Source organism: Mastigoproctus giganteus, chromosome 3 (genome assembly GCF_048544385.1).
Source record: "Mastigoproctus giganteus isolate SK-2022 chromosome 3, ASM4854438v1, whole genome shotgun sequence".
In the NCBI taxonomy this organism is placed as follows: domain Eukaryota; kingdom Metazoa; phylum Arthropoda; class Arachnida; order Uropygi; family Thelyphonidae; genus Mastigoproctus; species Mastigoproctus giganteus.
In genome coordinates this window covers 151,818,825-151,836,752 of record NC_143577.1, presented here as the reverse complement: position 1 = coordinate 151,836,752, position 17,928 = coordinate 151,818,825, and the positions used below count along the sequence as shown (strand labels likewise).

The 17,928-nt window shown below is 38.3% G+C and overlaps 1 protein-coding gene across 1 annotated transcript in view; it reads right to left on the bottom strand.

Annotated features, from left to right (window-relative positions):
- Window positions 1-17,928, bottom strand: part of LOC150088330 (uncharacterized) — a 243,664-nt gene that overhangs the window by 38,496 nt on the left and 187,240 nt on the right. Inside the window, exon 4 of the mRNA XM_090370125.1 lies at window positions 7,344-7,492. Coding sequence (XP_090226251.1) covers window positions 7,344-7,492 — 149 coding nt within the window. The remainder of the gene's footprint in view (window positions 1-7,343; window positions 7,493-17,928) is intronic.

Here is a 17,928-nt window from a genome sequence, read left to right as displayed (position 1 = left end):
AGTGGAAGGGAGGTTGAAGTTAAACATAAGAAAAGCACCTGGGGTTGATGGGATCTATCTAGTTATATGGGGCTTAGAGGGGAACAGGCATTCAGTGTGTTATCAGACATTCAGTCTAAACCACTGATGGATCCAATATCTTTATATTTCAGAATATTTAGGGGAAGTCCAGTTGGCCTACCTCCCTAAAATCCACTCATTCACACCTTCTTGATGGTAAGCCCTGTTATGTCACTTAGGTGGCAACGAACGTGTAGAGTGGTCCTCTTCAAGACGCCTGGTCAGTGTGAAGAGGAAAAGACCAAACCCTCCAGCACATAACAGCACGATGAAACAAATGACCCTCAGTCCTCAATGGCTTTCACTCCCTCTCTTACGGCAGCTAGAGGATCAGAGTGGAAGCAGAAGGTGCTAAGAATCTCTGGGTATGACCAGGCTGCCATGCATAGAAACTGAACTTGGCCTGTTACAACATAAGATCACTCATCGGTGAAGATAGGATATTAGACCTGGAAAAGGAATATCATCGGTTTCACTGAAACAAGAAGAAGAAATGAATCACTTATAAGTTTATCAAGTGGAAATCTGGTGTACCCCAATGGAAACAGTGAAAGGAGAGAAGGTGGAGTTCGGTTTCTGGTCCATAAAGATATAAAAAACATCTTGGAATTCAAAAGTACATCACCAAGGGTGTCAAGACTACTACTGAGGATTTCTAAGAAGTACAAGCTGAAGGTTATAATGATTTGTGCACCAACATCAAGCCATGATTTTTTTTTTTTTTTTTTTTATGTGAACCCCAAACACGAGAGGTATTAGAACCTATAGTACTTAGTACCGTGCTTGGGTTGGAGGTTGAGAAGATGAAAGAAGATATTTGTTGACATTGGACTTGAACTTCTGTAGATTGTAATTTTCAGGAAATACGTATGAAGGAAGGTTGTTCCAGAAAACGGCAGTTGAATGAATAAATGAGGAAGATGAAAAGTTGGTTCTGTGGCTTTGAAGTTGGACAGTAAATGGATGTTGGCTGGTGGCGGCACGTGTTCGGCCTGTTTTGAAAGAGAGCGAGAATTATAGAAGCCAATTCAGAAGAACAGTGCCCATGGAAGTATCTGTAGAAGAGGCATGCATCAGAAACAGTGCGTCTATGAGAAAGTGAGTGGAGAAACTGTTAGAGATGAATCATTAATTAACCTAACTTGCCCTCTTCTGAATGGAATCAAGAAGCCTGAGAGAGGTTTTGGGGGCACCACCCCAGATGTGGGAACAATATTCCATGGCAGGGCGGATTTGCGATTTATACAGAGTGAGCAGCTGTTTGGAAGAAAAGTAACGCCAAGAGCGAAAGAGAAAACCAAGATTTTTAGATGCAGAGGAAGCAATATTTGTAATGTGCTTGTACTAAGAGAGATTAGAAGTCAGGGTAATCCCCAAAAGAGATATCATTTTGCCTAGAAATCGGAGTGTCACTAAACATAAGCATAGGAGCAGAAGAATCCTTTTTGCGAGATATAGGACAAGACTCAGTTTTAGAAGGGTTGAAATCAACTAAGTTGTCTTTGCCCCACTGGAGAATTACCTGAAGATCGGCATTTAAGGAATTGGTAGCAGATTTTCGAGAAGTTGAAGCTGATTGAGCAGGACAAGGTTTCTCAAAATAGAAAGTTGAATGCAATGTGCTATCATCGGCAAAACTATGGATAGGATTTCCAGTCAATGGAAGAAGGTCATTGATATACAAGAGGAAAAGAGTGGGGGAGAGAACTGAACCTTGGGGGACACCAGCATTAGTGGAGAGGTTAGAAGACAGAGAACCATCTACCATCACCCTCAGTGAGCGATCAGTGAGAAAACTGGATAACCAATTACTAAAAACAGTTGGCAAACCATAAGATGGAAGCTTGTTTAGAAGACCTTTATGCCAAACACGATCAAAAGCCTTTGAGATGTCAAGAGCAACTACTTGTGCTTCACCGAACCTTTCCATTGAATTAGTCCATAAATGGGTAACATAAGCCAGAATATCACCAGTGGATCGACACTGACGGAATCCATACTGGCGATCGTTGATTAGACGGAAGGTTTCTAGGTGGTTTAAGAGTTGGCGGTTAATTGATTTCTCCATTACTTTGGAAAGAGTAGAAGTAATTGCAATGGGACGATAATTGGATGGGAGGGATTTGTCGCCCTTTTTAGGAACTGGCTGGATATGAGCAAATTTCCAAGCAGAAGGAAAAACACCTTTGGAATAAGAAAGTGAAAAAAGGCAGCAAAGCACAGGAGTAAGTTCAGGAGCACAGGTTTTGAGAACAAGTGGAGAAATACCATCGGGACCTGGAGCTTTGTTAGCATCAAGATTCATCAAAATCCTTCTAATATCCTTTTGACGGAAGACCACAGGAGGCAGTGAATGGAGCGTGTTGGGAATGGTGGGAGGTGTTTTACCAAGATCATTAATACATGAGCTGGAAGAAAAATGGGATGCTAGCAGGTCAGCTTTATCCTTGGCTGAAGTGATAACAGAACCATCTGGTTTGGACAGAGGTGGGAGCAGAGATGGGCAAAAGTTGCGGCCAATAGCTTTGGCAAGAGACCAGAATGCTCGACTACCATTAGGGCAAGAAGGAAGTTTTTTACTGTTAGCCTGTTCAAACTCTAGTTTGGACTGATTAATAACTGCTTTACAATTGTTGTGAGCTTTGGTGCAGGCAGAAAATGAAACTGAAGAATTAGAAACAAGCCAATTACGATATGCAACGTCCTTCTCTTGGATAGCCTTATCGCATTTATTGGAAAACCAAGGTTTAGATAAAGGACGAGATTTTAAAGTGGAGTGTGGGATAAAGGATTCCATTACTGCAAGAATAATTTCACTGACACGATCTGAGCAAACGCTGACATCAGAAGTTTTGAAAGAGTAATCCGATCAAGGAAAAGAAGAAAAGAAGTCTCGCAGGTCATCCCATTTTGCATTCTTGTAATGCCAAACAACACGAGGTTGGGAATAGCCATGAGATAAAGGTTCCTTTGGAGAAGAGACAATCACCAAGTTGTGATCTGAAGTGCCTAAAGGACCTCTCACTTCAACCGTGTACTTAGAAGGGTTGTTTGTGAGAAAAAGATCAAGCGTATTGGCTGTATGATTTGGATTGTCCCGTATTCTTGTAGGTAAATTAACAATCTGTGCTAGGTCATTAGTAATTGCAAAAGCCTCAGCATCTCGACCTGCTGGGTCGGTGTGACTAGAAAACTGAAGCCAGCTGGAGTTGTGAACATTAAAATCACCAAGGAAAATTACCTCTGTTAGGAAAGTTGGACTGGAGAAAGTCAGGTTGCAAAGAGCTCCAAGTGATTAGTGGAGTTGGGAGAACAGTAGAGACAACAGATGAATTTGACACAATGAGGTAGAGAGATTTTAAGACAGAGAAGATCAAAGAGAGGAGATTCCAAATTGCCAAGTCTCTGACAGGGAATATCAGAACGGACACATGCACAAGTACCACTTTTGAGGCGAAAGGAATCATACAGGGAATAATTTGGGCATCTGAGATGAGCAGTAATTGAATCAACCGATAACAGATTCTGTCAGAAAAAGTACATGGGGTTTGGCAGACTGCAAGTGGAAATGGACATCGTTGAGATTAGAATTGAGACCACGAATATTTGTGAAATGAATTAGGAAGTCCTTGGGAGGTTTAGATCTTTTCGCAGATAAGCTTGCTCTATTAGTTTGACAATTCATTGTGTATTCAATAGTAAGAAAAAGTGGGGTGGACATGCTGTATGAAGTAATGAAATTTTTGGATATGGCGTAAATGTGGTAAGAATATACCCAGATCCTTGACATAACGTGGCCACGACAATGCTCCCCGCATACACACTACTCGGACTCCCTCCAGTCACTATCTGGCAGAGTAGAGGTAGCAAGATTATACACTAGATGATCCGGAAGCCTCCTAGAGAGTTACCAATAGGTTCCGTCCGGTGTACTAACCAGTGGCCGGCCTGCAAACACCATTTTAGAGCTGTACCCTCGAAATGTAAGGAATATTGGATCTCGCCACGACATTCATCATAACCTCAAAAGTCATTTAGCTCTAGAGACTAAACATGGGTTCCACCACTTCAAGCCTCCAATAAGCAAAGTGGTGGTATTTCACTGGTTGATGAGTCATCTACCACCTAGTACTGCTTGGTAACATAGAGGGGCGGCGTTCCTCCATGTGGTGTGGGCGCCACACCTCGACCCCCTGCTTACATTGGTTCACACCTGGGTGGTCACCCACCATGTACTTGTGCATGAAGGTTATACCCAGGATAACTAACAGTCCCACCATCGTGAAGGTGCAAGCAGAGGATTTGGCTGTCACAGACCATCCGGACTTCGCCAAAATTGGGTCCACTTGACTTGAGTGTCAACCGAATATCAGTTCCATCAGCGTTTTAGACTCCCAGGTAGCAAGTACAGCTTGTCTGGCATATATGAGAGAATGTCTGTGACAACCTCAAGGACTTCTTCATGATGATGAAGAAGTTGAAGAAATGTAAACAGAAATTGCCAGACAATCAGAAAACAAACCCACTACACTATCATTATGGGGGACTTCAATGCTAAGGTTGGAAAGAGCAAAATAGTGCAGAAAGGGGAATTATAGGAAATTTTGGAATTGGTGAAAGAGGTGAAAGACTTGTGGAATTTGCAGAACCTCGAGGATTGTCAGTAATGAACACTTTTCTCAAGAAAAGGGTGAACAGAAAGTGCACATGGAAGAGCCCAAGTGGATTAACAACTAATGAAATCAACTTCATCCTCACTAACAGAAGATATATCGTGAATGATTTTACTGTCCTGAACAAGGTAAATATTGGAAGTGATCACAGAATAGTAAGATGCACACTTGATATAGATGTAACAAAAGAAAGGAAAAAACTGACTTGAGTAAATAATACGAAGGTCTTTGAGATAACAGAAAAGAAAAAGCAGTATGTACTGGAACTTAAGAATAAATTTGAGCTTCTGCAGATGGCTCAGGACCAAGATATCAACAAGAAATATTACAACTTTCTCAAAGTGATAAAGCCTAAGAAACCTATAGTAAAAAGAAATTCAAAGAAAAAAAATTAGTCAAGAAACACTTCTCATGATGAACCGAAGACGACAAATGAAGAGCAAGAAAAACACTGACAAGGAGAAAATTGAGTATACTGAGTTATGCAAAGCCATTAGACAGAGACTCAGAGAGGACATAAGAAAATTTAACACAAGAAAAGTAGAACAAACATTAAGGGAAAACAAAGGATCTAAATCAGCAGCCATGAGCAGTAATACAGAAAGACAAATGATACTGAAACTGAAGAATAGCGATGATGTACTTATAAACAGCAGAGAAGACATAATTCAAATAGCAGAAGACTACTATAAAGAGTTATACAAAGAGCGAGGGAATAATGCCAGCAGTGGGAAAGATGGATCGCAAATTAGTAACACATACAACATACCTGATATCCTTCCTGATGAGGTAGAACATGCATTGAAGAAAATGAAGAATCAGAAAGCCCCGGGGGAAGATGAAGTTACTGTAGAGTTGTTAAAATTGGGAGGAAGAGAAAACACAAAAACTGGCAAGGCTCTTCACAAAATGCATTAGAAAAGGTGTGACGCCTAAGGAGTGGAATAAGGCAATCATGGTTTTGCTGCATAAGAAAGGAGATAAATCAGAAATTGTAAATTATAGACCAATTAGCATGTTATCCCACATCTACAAGTTGTTCACAAGGATCATTACTAACAGATTAGAAAGAATACTTGATGAGAATCAACCGAAAGAGCAAGCAAATGAATATAAAACACCATTATGCCTGGCATTTGTGGATTATGAAAAGGCATTTGACTCCATACAGCATAAGACAATGTTTCGGGCAATGGAAAGACAAGGCATAGATACCCCATATATTATGATTTTGAAGAAAATATATGAGAATGCTACCTCCTTTATTAGACAAGACAGTAGTAAATTTAAAATTGAGAAAGTAGTTCGACAAGGAGACAATATCTCCAAAGTTGTTTACTGCTGCCCTTGAGGAAGCTTTCAGGAGATTAGACTGGTCGCAGAAAGGAGTCAATGTGAATGGAGAGTACCTAAACCATTTACAATTTGCAAATGACATTGTGGTCATAAGCCACGATACCAAAGAATTAGAGGAAAATCTTAATCAGTTATGCAGAGTTAGTAAGGATTTTGGACTAAAGATGAACATGTCTAAAACAAAAGTAATGATGAACAAGTATGCCACAGAAAGGGTTGAAGGAGGTTGAAATGATTGAAGGAGCAGTAATTGAAAAGGTGGAGTCATATACTTATCTGGGACAAGTCATTAGCTGTAATAATGATAAATGGCTCGAAGTCAAGAGAAGAATAAATTTTGGATGGATAGCATTCAGGAAATATAGTTACATACTGTGGAGCAATATCCCAATTTGTCTGAAATGTAAAATAATGAACCAATGTATACTCCCCACCATGACTTATGGAAGTGAAATTTGGGCACTCACCAAAAGAATGGATGAGAAGATGAGAACTACACAGCAAAGAATGCAATGAATTATGTTGGGAAACAGACTGTTAGATAAGAAGAGAAACACATGGATTAGGCAGCAAACTCAAGTAAAGGACATTCTTATCAAAACTAAAGAACTAAAATGGTCTTGGGCAGGACACACAGCTCGAAGACATGACAGATGGACTAAGATAATAACAGAATGGTACCCAAGAGGAGCTAGAAGAAAACCTGGAAGACAACAACGGAGATGGACAAATAAAATTCATGAGTTTGTGGGTAGTAAATAGATGGCAGAAGGAACTGGAAAGTTGAAGAGAGGCCTTCATCCTGTAGTGGATTGAAAATAGCTGATGATGATGATGATGATCTAGTTATATTAAAGGGATGCAGAAAAGGAGTAAGCAAACTCTTAGTTATAATTGTGAGAGCATTTTTGGATTCAGGTGAGGTCCCTAAGAAATGGAGATGTGCAATTTATCCCCATTTCACAAAGAGGAAATCAAAGGGTGACAAGTAATTTCAGACCTGTTAGTTTAACTTCTATTAAATCAATAATAAAATTAAAAATTTCCACCATGGCCCGTTTCCTAATTTCAGAAATAAAATAAATTTTATACTCTCACATTCATCTGATTAAAGCACAATTAGCATACTGATATTGCTGAGATACACTGGCACTTCAGAAGTGAAAATGTTAATAATGTACCTCAGCTTGCACACATCTCGTTTTATTGAAACATATTTAAAACTTCTTGTACTAAACAATATCCAGTACTTACCTTCATGGAAGTCCATATGTCTGTTGAGGTCTGAGGTAGAGCAGAATGTCTTGTAGCAATAACTGCAAGGGTAAACATATTTTCCATCAGGACCAACTTGAGGTTTACATGCCTCTGTACGTAGAACTGGTTTGGCTACTACACCAAGCCTGAAATTTTATATTATCTATATGTAATACACTTAAACTTTTTAAACAAAATGTAACCACAGCAAGCAGAAAATTTCAACAGGTCTCATTTCCATATGGAGACATCACAAATATGAAGTAACAGCATTAATAAATAAATTTCCACCCACTTATCAGATTGTTTGAGCTTCAGATTTAATTATTTAATTTTATATAATACTAAAAATAAATAATAGGTATCTGCAGAAAGAACACAGTCAAATGATATGAAAATTATACAAAGTATAACAGAAGAACCAAAAAAAAAAAAAAAGAAAGGAAGGGTATATCATTTCACTGCCATATACTTTTGTATTGCTTTACTAATTTATTTTGAAATTAATATATCCACAGTAATATATACATATAATAATATATACACATTAATATATATGAATTACAGTGAAACCTTTCTTAATGGACACCTTTTTGCAGACACTTGGGCTTCCGTCCTGGCCAGAAATAGAAATTACATTAGACGACCTCTCCAAAATTTTCAAGTTGAGTTTATTCCTGATGGACACTATCTAATATGGGTGCAGACACTTGAATAAGTGTTCATTTGGTGTTTTCAACCTCCTTAGATGGGACACTTGAGGGAAACTGACACAGAAGTTGTTTGTGATTGGTCAGCAGGTATTTTCAATGAATGTAAGATCATTACAGTAATAGCTACACTAAAACATTATTGTGCAAATAGGGTACATAATACATACTTCCATCCCTTGTCGTGGAGGTTGATAGCCTAAATAAGTTTAAGGCTCAGCTGGACAGGTATTTTGAACGAACAGAGGGGTGAAGTGGAAGTGGGTTTTTTTTTTTTTTTTTTTTTGGCTGATGCTGCATAAGCTTGCTTTCTTGCATCAAATGCCTCTACTAATGCTAATGCTAATATCTGAAACCGCTCACAGAGGTGATAAAGAATATCTTCAAGTTGGGAAAGGTAAAGAAAGCCAACATGAGAACCAAAACAAACTATGGCAAACTTACCGGACAAACTGGTTTTCCACTACTGCATTCTCAGTGATGTTGCGTGTTATTGGTATCAGCAGTAGAAGTTGAGAACAATATACTAATTGACATGTAGGCATGACAGAAAATAACATCATAGCATTAAGTGATTGATTGATGTTATAATTTTCTTTTTTCCTGTTATTTACTAATCTAATATTTAAGGAAAGAAAAATGAAGAAACCATTTCCATTTTTCCTAACCTATTCTTTAAGGTTAGGTTAGTAAACCTAACCTTAAAAATGTATGAAGTCAGTTGGTTGGATTTTTTAATAGTGAAAACACTCATGAACTCCAATAATCTCCTTTTAATGAGAAAAAAACTAATCATTACATCATATGTCATGCCTACGTGTCAATCTATATATTGTTCTTGACTTCTATTGCCACTACTTATAACATGCGTCACCTGTTTACCAAGAATGCAGGGTAGTTTTTTTTTTTTTTTTTTTTTTGGTAGTTGTTGGCATATCGGCTTCTGTAGCCATAGTGCACCTCCCAAGGTTTTTGCAGTACTTTGATCCAAGCCCGAGACGGGATTCGAACCTGCGACCTTTGGGTTGCCAGGCAAGCACTTTACCCACTTGGCTAGCCCGGTCGGCAGAATGCAGGGAAAAACTGGGGTAGTGGCAAATAAGTTTGTCCAATAAGTTTGCCGTTGTTCTCGTGTTGGCTTTCTTTACCTTAGCTTTCAGGTTTATTCACCAACCAAAAAATTGTACTCTGTACAATGGCAGTAGATGGCAACATAATTGCAAAACTGTAATCACAGCAAAATTTACCCACCCCAAGAAGGCACATTGCACACTTTTGTTCAAAAACTGCAGTCTGCTGCTGTTATACATCAGTTTAAAAAGAAGCAACTGGAGAGACCAATGTTCTGCAATGGTATGGAAAATTCATATAGGACACCTGTTTTTGCAATCATCCTGGCAGAGGTGGTGGCTAAACATAAATCAATGAGGGCATTTTTTTCCCACACAAATTGTATGGAAAAAAGAAATAACTGTCAGATTTATATTTATCCAATTTTAGTGAAATTTAGTTTGACTTGACAAATATTTTTAACAAGCCTAAATACAAAATTTCATGAAAATCCATCCACTGGAAGTAGAGTTGTTACAGGTGGATGAGTGGATGGACATGAAGATAATAGGCACTTATCATGTATATATGCAAACATACCTAACTTTAAGTAAGCAACAGTTACGCTGAATTTCATTTCTCAGAAGTATTGAAACTGTCTACACTGTGCAAAGCAAACAACTCCTTATAGTGGATGCTTTCTTCTGGCCACTGGTATCTACTTTAAGAGAAGTGCCATTCTACTAATTTATTAAATAGATTTTAAGATAGCAATAAATAAATTAAAATAATTTAATAGTCACACTTTGAAAATGTGGAATTGCACACTGTATGACATTTATTTTAAAGTAAACATTTTAAAGTCCCTGAAACCAGAATGATATATGAATACTAAAAATTAATATCTAAAATAACCTATAATGAGCTAGTGAATGGTATAAACCAAACATAGATCACAATATATTCTGTTTGCATGAATGCATGATGTGAAGAAAGTTTCTATTGGATTGCACAAGAAGCTGAATTGGTGGATGGTGATAAACAGGTATGCCAAATTGTTACACAGTCAATGTTTTTTTTGAATATAAAAATAAATTTTAATATTAAGTTAGTTGTTGTTGGAATGGGAGTTAATGACAAGGGCTACTGAGGCCAAATTGTGTCTGTTCACAGTTTATTTACAGGCACATCATTAGAGATGTTAAATTATATGCTACTGTACAGGCCAATATGTTTTAAATACATGAAGAGTTCTTCTATATTGGCTTCATTTCCTAAGAAATGAGATAAATTATGAGATGTTCAACGTCAAGAGAGACCAGAAAGTGTTTGATCGGATGGTTCAATGTAAAGGACAATCAACCAGAAAATGACAGACCGTAAGTTGCGTCTGATAGGATGGAGCACTGAGATGGGTTTTCTCCCAATAACAGGAAGAGATGAGTATGATAAGTGTGTCCAATTCTGAATCTTGCCAGAACCACTTCCTCGCATCTGGTTCGTCCGAAACCAGGCAGCCACAGCTTCGGATCTTTTATCTGGTAAAGTTTATTGTTGGTGTTATCCCGATCTGTGCCCATTTCTTGTAGCATGCTTTGCATATGACAGACTTATAGTCAGTGTAAGGAACTTGAGGATGTTGTGAGAGAGCAGGTTGAGGATGTTTAGCGGCAAAGTTAACACTTTAATTTCCTGGAATGCCAGAATGGCCAGGGATTCAGCAAAAGCTGATTGACTGATTGGACATGTTGTCGGAGAATATATGAGAATGAATCTGTTTCAATGTAGGATGAAAAGTGGGAAAATTCTTCCTTATGGCAAAAACAGCACTGAGGGAGTTGGGGTTAATTATGGCAGATGAGATGGAAAGCTCAATAATCTTACTAAGTGCTAACGTAATGGCATATAATTTAGCTGTGAAGATGCTGCAAGCTAGCGGTAGTGTGGCTGAAATTGTACATAAAGGAAAACTGCCACAGCACCTACCATACTGTCAGTTTTGGAACCATCTGTATAAATTTTACAGGCATGGTTGTTCATAGTAGCATGAGCTGAATGTAGCTGTCTGATATTGCAGGGATGTACAATATTTTTTCCCTACTGGAGAAAGTATATAAACTGAGAGACAGACACATATGTCCAAGGTGGAACAGGTGCAGTTGTGTTTTGAAAAATTTCATTTAAATTGACATTCCAACTCTGAACAAGTTCTTTGATCCTGAGCGAGGCAGGTCTATTTTCATTTGGGTTGCTCTCATAGAAGGATTCCAACCAAGTATTATAAAGATACTCCCAACTTGGGTACGATGGTAGACTCTGCATCTTAACAGCATAGTGGAGCAGTAGTGTTTTTCTACGCATGTGTAATGGGGGATCATGCACTTCAAAAAAAGCTCCCAGCACAGTCCTTAGAACACTGTGATGGATCATATTTAGCTGTTTTAAAGTAGTGCTCCTGGCAGAGTCATACACTCAACAACTATAATCTAGCTGTGAATGGATTAAACTTCTATAAAGATGCAGCAAAATATACCGATCAGCTCCCCATGACATCAACGAGACCGATTGAAGTATATACAAATGCTTTATACAAGATGTTCTCAAATACTTGATGTGTGCTTGGAAATTTAGTTTGTGGTCTAATATTATTCCAAGAAATTTAATGGTATTAACAAGCGGGATTGGGGTAATGTTTATTTGTGGTTCAGATTCAGGATAAAGAGCTCATTTCTTGCAAAAGTGACTGATAGTGCATTTCTTTTCTGATAGTTGATAGCCATTCTGTGAAGTCCAAGATTCTATTTTGGTTATGGCAAGTTGGAGCTGCTATTCAATGGTATTCATACTTTGAGATTGACAGGAAATGGTACAGTCATCTGTATACATATAAGTTTGAATGGTTTTTGGGATATCTTGTGTCATGCTGCTAACTCGGATTGAAAACAGTGTTGGATTAAGTATTGATTCCTGCAGAACCCTCTTCCTGAATATGACATGTAGAGAGTACATTTTTATATCGGACCAAAATAATACAATTGCAGGAAATTTTGAATTATTTTCAGTAAATGACCCCTAATCCCCAGATGGTAAAGGTCCATAATAATACCATGACACCATGTAGTATCAAATGCCTTTTCAAGATCTAAATTGACCATGACTAGATGTTGTTGTTTCATGACAAAGGCATTGCAAATATGAGATTCAGCTTTGATGAGCACTTCTAGCATTGATCTATTCTTCCAAAAGCCATACTGTTGTTCTGGAAAGGGATTCTCTGACTCCAGGATGTTAGTGCAACTACTATGAACCATTCTTTCAAAAATTTTTCCCATGCAGTTCGTAAGAGATATTGGCCTATAATTTTCAACACAGGAAGGATCTTTGCCTGGTTTTGGTAAGGCAATAATGAACGGATGGTGCCAGGAAGAAGGATAGGCATTTTCAGAGAAGATCCGATTATAAAAAAATTAATAGGGTTTTCAAGTCTTCTTCAAGTAAATGCTTTAGCATAATGTAATTAACTCCATCTGGACCTGTTTAATGATTCTTGAAGTTCTATTAATGTAAAGGGTTGGTTGTATGGGAATGAGCGGCATGTGAAGAAGTTGATTTTATTCCGTTCTACACCTGCTTTGATGTTCTGGAAGGTGGATGCATAGGAAGCAGAAGCTGAGATTTTTGTAAATGATTCTGCTAGTGCAGTAGCAACTTCTTAAGGAGAAGAAATGTCTTTCCCTGTCCAATGAAGTATCTGAGAGGGCAGCCAAACAAATTTACCATTTAATGCCTGTATTCTTTTCCAGATGACCTGTGTATCAATGTATCCATGTCATCTTTTCCAGATGACCTGTGTATCAATGTATCCATGTCATCTTTTCCAGATGACCTGTGTATCAATGTATCCATGTCTTTGGTGATAGTTGAGGCAAAAGCAATCCATGAATCCCATTTCACTTTCTGCCTAACTTGCCTAGCTTTTGCTTTCAGTCTTTTAAAAGCAATTAGGTTACTAGTGGTGGGATACTTGTGGAAATTATTCCAAGCATAGTTTTCTCCCTGTTTGGGAATTAAACAATTTGTATTCCACCAGTGATTTCTGTGTTTTTGATATGGCGTGGATTTTGGAATGGAGGCCCTAGCCGCAGTCAGAATCTGATTGGTTATGTAAGTATTTACATAACCAATCAGATTTCCTGTTATCCATAGCTCAATATGTTGTCTTTGAACATAAAATATGTCTAAGAGTATTTGGGCAGAATAGACACCCTAGTTTGCCTTTTTAAACTGCCAAGTGGATCGTTGATCAGGATTTGGAGTTACTCCTGTTTGTAGTGAGCAAATAATTGGAAAGTGATCACTGTTAAAGGGATCAGTTAATACCAACCATGTCATGATTGGAAATATGGATGGTGAACAAATTGACAAGTCTATTGCAGAAGCAGATCTGTTTGGTAGGTGGATGTAGGTAGGAGATCCAGAATTCAATAAATTAAGATCATTATTATTCATCAATTTCTCCATCAATTGGCCTCTTCTGTCCATTGTAGTAGACCCCCACAATGGATGGTGTCCATTAAAGTCACCAAAAAGACTAATTGAAGTTGGGAGTTGTGCAATGAGGTTTTCCAGTTCTGAAAGCAGAAGTGGTGCAGATAGCAGAATATAAATGGAAACAATGGTAAATGATGTACCAACTGCAATGCAAGTTGCCACAGCTTCTAGGGGTAGTTCTCAATTGGATCGGCCTGGATGATATGTTAGCAAAATGGATGATATGTTAACAAAAATAGCTACTCCTCCACGTGCAGGTGATTTTGAGTTCCTATCTCGTCTGCACATGGTATAATTTGAAAATTTTGATGAAACTTAAAGTGACAAGAATGTTTCCTGTAAGCATACACCTATGGGATTGAATTTAACTATTAAATCTCTTAAGTCATCAGAATGACTGCTTGGTCCTCTGCAATTCCACTGTATTATGTTATGCATTATTTAGGTTTACCCGAGGATGATTCATTTGACTGTTTTTTGTACGCGGGACATTTTTTACGGTTTTTTTTTTTTGGGAATGTAGAGCATCCAATATCCATGCTTTCATATGCATGGAGTTCAAGAATGGGCTCCTCATTATCTAGCAGCTCATCTACATCCATACTGTTGGTGGGAGATTCCATTTTTTTAGAACCTGAGTCAGATTAATTGTTCTTTTTCAACTGGGACAAATGGGGTATATGTAGGGATGCCGATTGGAGTATTTGTGCCTTCACTAGCTTTTTTTGGAGGATTATCTTTTTTAGAGATTGAAAGTGTAGATTTAAGCCAGTTCGCTAGAGATGTGCTATGCAGAACCGATACATCTGTTTGAGCTGCACTAGAAACAAAGTTTCCAGTGCGAGTTGCATAAGAACGACTACTAGGCATGGTCGACAAAACTTGTCTACATGCCTCAGGAAATGGTACTTTATTTTCTATTTTTGAATTTTTTTTCCTGTTATCCATAGCTCAAGTTTTGGAAAAGGCTGGATGGCTTCCTTTGCAGTTTGGACAAACAGGAGTTTTGACTGAGCAATCCTTTTGAATGTGATCTTGAGAGCCACAGATGGGACATATGGCTTAACCTTCTGCAAATGACCATATTTCTGACATTTAAAGCAGCGAACGGAATTCAGAATGAAAGGTCAAATCCGGCAGTTTAGATAGCCAGCTTTAATTGAGGATGGTAAATCTGGAGTGCTGAATGTCAGTATGATGGATCTAGTTGGATTGAGATTTCCATCTTTTTTGGACAATTCTTTTCACATTTATTACTTTTTGACTGCTGAGTTCCTGGAGTAGTTCTTCAGACACTGTAATTAGGTCCCACTCACTGACGACATCCTTTTGATGAATTTAAGGTTTTGTGGGAAGTAATTGTTACTGTCAACCCAGCAAATGTTCTGAAAGCAGAAGTGGTGCAGATAGCAGAATATAAATGGAAACAATGGTAAATGATGTACCAACTGCAATGCAAGTTGCCACAGCTCAGAATGTTTTGAAGCGACTGTTTCAATCAGGAAGTCACTAGATTGCAATCTTTTCACCATGTTTAGTGATCCAGCAATAGATTCCGAAGTTTTTTGGATTAAGAATGGTGATAACTTGCCCACAGATTAGGTGGATAGTGAATGTATCATCAGAAAATTTGATATATTGTGATGACACTGTGCTTCTCTTCAAAGTCTTTTCAGTTGACTGAATTCATGGTCTACGTCTGAAGGTTCTGATCTTGAGCTCAATGGCTCTATAGATGGATAATTATTTGTATCCATGTTGGCTCCTTTTGGCCCTGGGAGTTTATTTTTACCACCAAGGTTACCAGCCCCACCATGTGGAGGCAGGAGAACAGTGCAGCTTGGTGGCTAAGTGTACAGGTTAGTACAGTTAGTCTTCGTCTTCAAGAGAAGTGTTCCATTTATAATTGGTTTCCTCAGCCTCCAAGTTATTTTTTGGTAGGAATTTTTTGCCACCATAAAGTGCGGTTCAAGATGTCTTCATTGGTTAAGCCTCAGGCTGTCGTGCACTCCCATATTTCAGAAGTTCCATATAAACTATTTCAGGTGCAGGTGATTTGCCATTCCTTCCTTTAGCAAGAGTTACACTTCTCTAACAGAAAATTTTAAGTCTTTCTTCTTCACCGAAATCCTCCACCGTCTTGAACTCTTCCTGGTCTTCTTTTAGGAGTCCTTCATAGTACTTCATCCAGTCTTTACAAGGTATTAATTGCAAACCAGCATTGTGTTTATTGTTTTCTCAAGTCTTTAATAAGGACCTTCCATGATTCTGCTCATCGCTTGAAGCCCAGTTTGCTATTAATAGTCATGCATTTCCTTTCCCATTCTTCATTTTTCACTTCCAACCAATTGGCTATTTAGTACAGTTAGTAAGAGTGCTAAATTAAAGAAAAGGTACTTTCCTTCTTCTGAGCTCACTTCTTAGTGCTTTTAAGAAAGTAGAGCTACTTAACAGAAAAGTTGATTGAGTAAGAGAGAAAAACAATGAAAACTCAGTCGCAGTAGAGAAAAATGCTCTTTAAACGCACAAGAATCGCTTGGCAACAGAACACACTTGGCACCCAGGGCCAAATTATTAGTACATTTTTTAAAATCAGAATGAAAGAAATAAAAAAAAAAAGAACTTTAAAGTTGATTTTGTACCTGATGACAAAAAATTAGGTTCAACAATATTGATACTAGGCTGTTCAGTCACATAAATTGATATTGTTAAAGTATTACTTACGTTATAGCTGCATTTTATGCAGCTAAATTAACAAAGTTATTTGAACAAGGCAGCAAGCAGTCATCATAGCTTTTGCTATTAAAATGAAAGTCCTTGGTTTCAGGTGAAATTCTAGTGATTTACAGGTGCACACAAACAACTTCACATTCATGAATGTGTGGCTCACAGGGTGAAATGGTAACTGTAGACCAGCAAGTTTGACTTCTGTATCAGAAACATTATGGTCTTAGTTAAGGATGTAATATAGGGTCATCTTGAGAGCAATGGAATTAAGAGAATACCGCATGGCTTTCTAATGAGAAAAAAAAATCAATGGACAATTCTCTGTATTTGGGTCTAATTTGTTAGCATTAGCATTGGTACATATGCAATAAAGCAAGCGTATATAGCATCAGCCAAAAAAAAAAAAAAAAAAACCCTCATTCTATCCATCCACTCACTCCAAATGTTTGTCTACTTCTCTACTTCTACCTTGAATCTATTTAAGCTATCAACTTCTACAACGACAGATGGAAGTTTGTTCCAGCAATCAACCACCTGCTGGCTAAAGGCAAATTTCCTCACGTCTATCGTACATCTCTCCTTTCTCAATTTGAATTTATGCCCTCTCAGGTGATTATTCTGGGCAAGAGGAAGAATCCCATCAGCATTGAGCATGCTCAAACCATTCAAGAGAATGGTTACACACCTCAATCTGATCACTTTACAGGTGCCTAGTCTCCAGACACCATAATTTGCAAAACTTAAGCCTTTCTTCATAAGAGCAACCCTTTGTTTGTTCCATTCACTAATCTTGTTGCCCTTCTCTGTACTTGTTCCAGCAGCTCTACATCCTTCTTAAAATGAGGCCTCCAGACCAGTTTACAGTACTCAAAGTGTGGGCTGACCATTGCCTTATTAGCATTAGCATTAGTAGAGGCATTTGATGCAAGAAAGCAAGCTTATGCAGCATCAGCCAAAAAAAAAAAAAACCCACTTCCTCTTCACCCCTCTGTTCGTTCAAAATACCTGTCCAGCTGAGCCTTAAACTTATTTAGGCTATCAACCTCCACGACAAGGGATGGAAGTCTGTTCCACCAACCAACCACCCGCTGGCTAGAGGCAAATTTCCGCACGTCTATCCTACATCTGCCTTTCCTCAATTTGAATTTATGCAATCTCAGGTGATTATTCTGAGCAAGACGAAGAATCCCATCAGCATTGAGCATGCTCAAACCATTCAAGGCTTTATACACCTCTATCAGATCACCTCGCAGGTGCCTAGTCTCCAGACACTGTAATTTGCAAAACTTAAGCCTTTCTTCGTAAGAGCACCCCTTTGTTCCATTCACTAATCTTGTTGCCCTTCTCTGTACTCGTTCCAGCAGCTCTACATCCTTCTTGAAATGAGGCCTCCAGACCTGTATACAGTACTCTAGGTGTGGCCTGACCATTGCCTTATACAAGGGAATAATCACCTCCTTATCCCTGCTGGAAAAATTCCTGTATATCATTGACAATACTCCATGAGCTACTCTTGAAGCTCGTCTACACTGCTCAGAGAACTT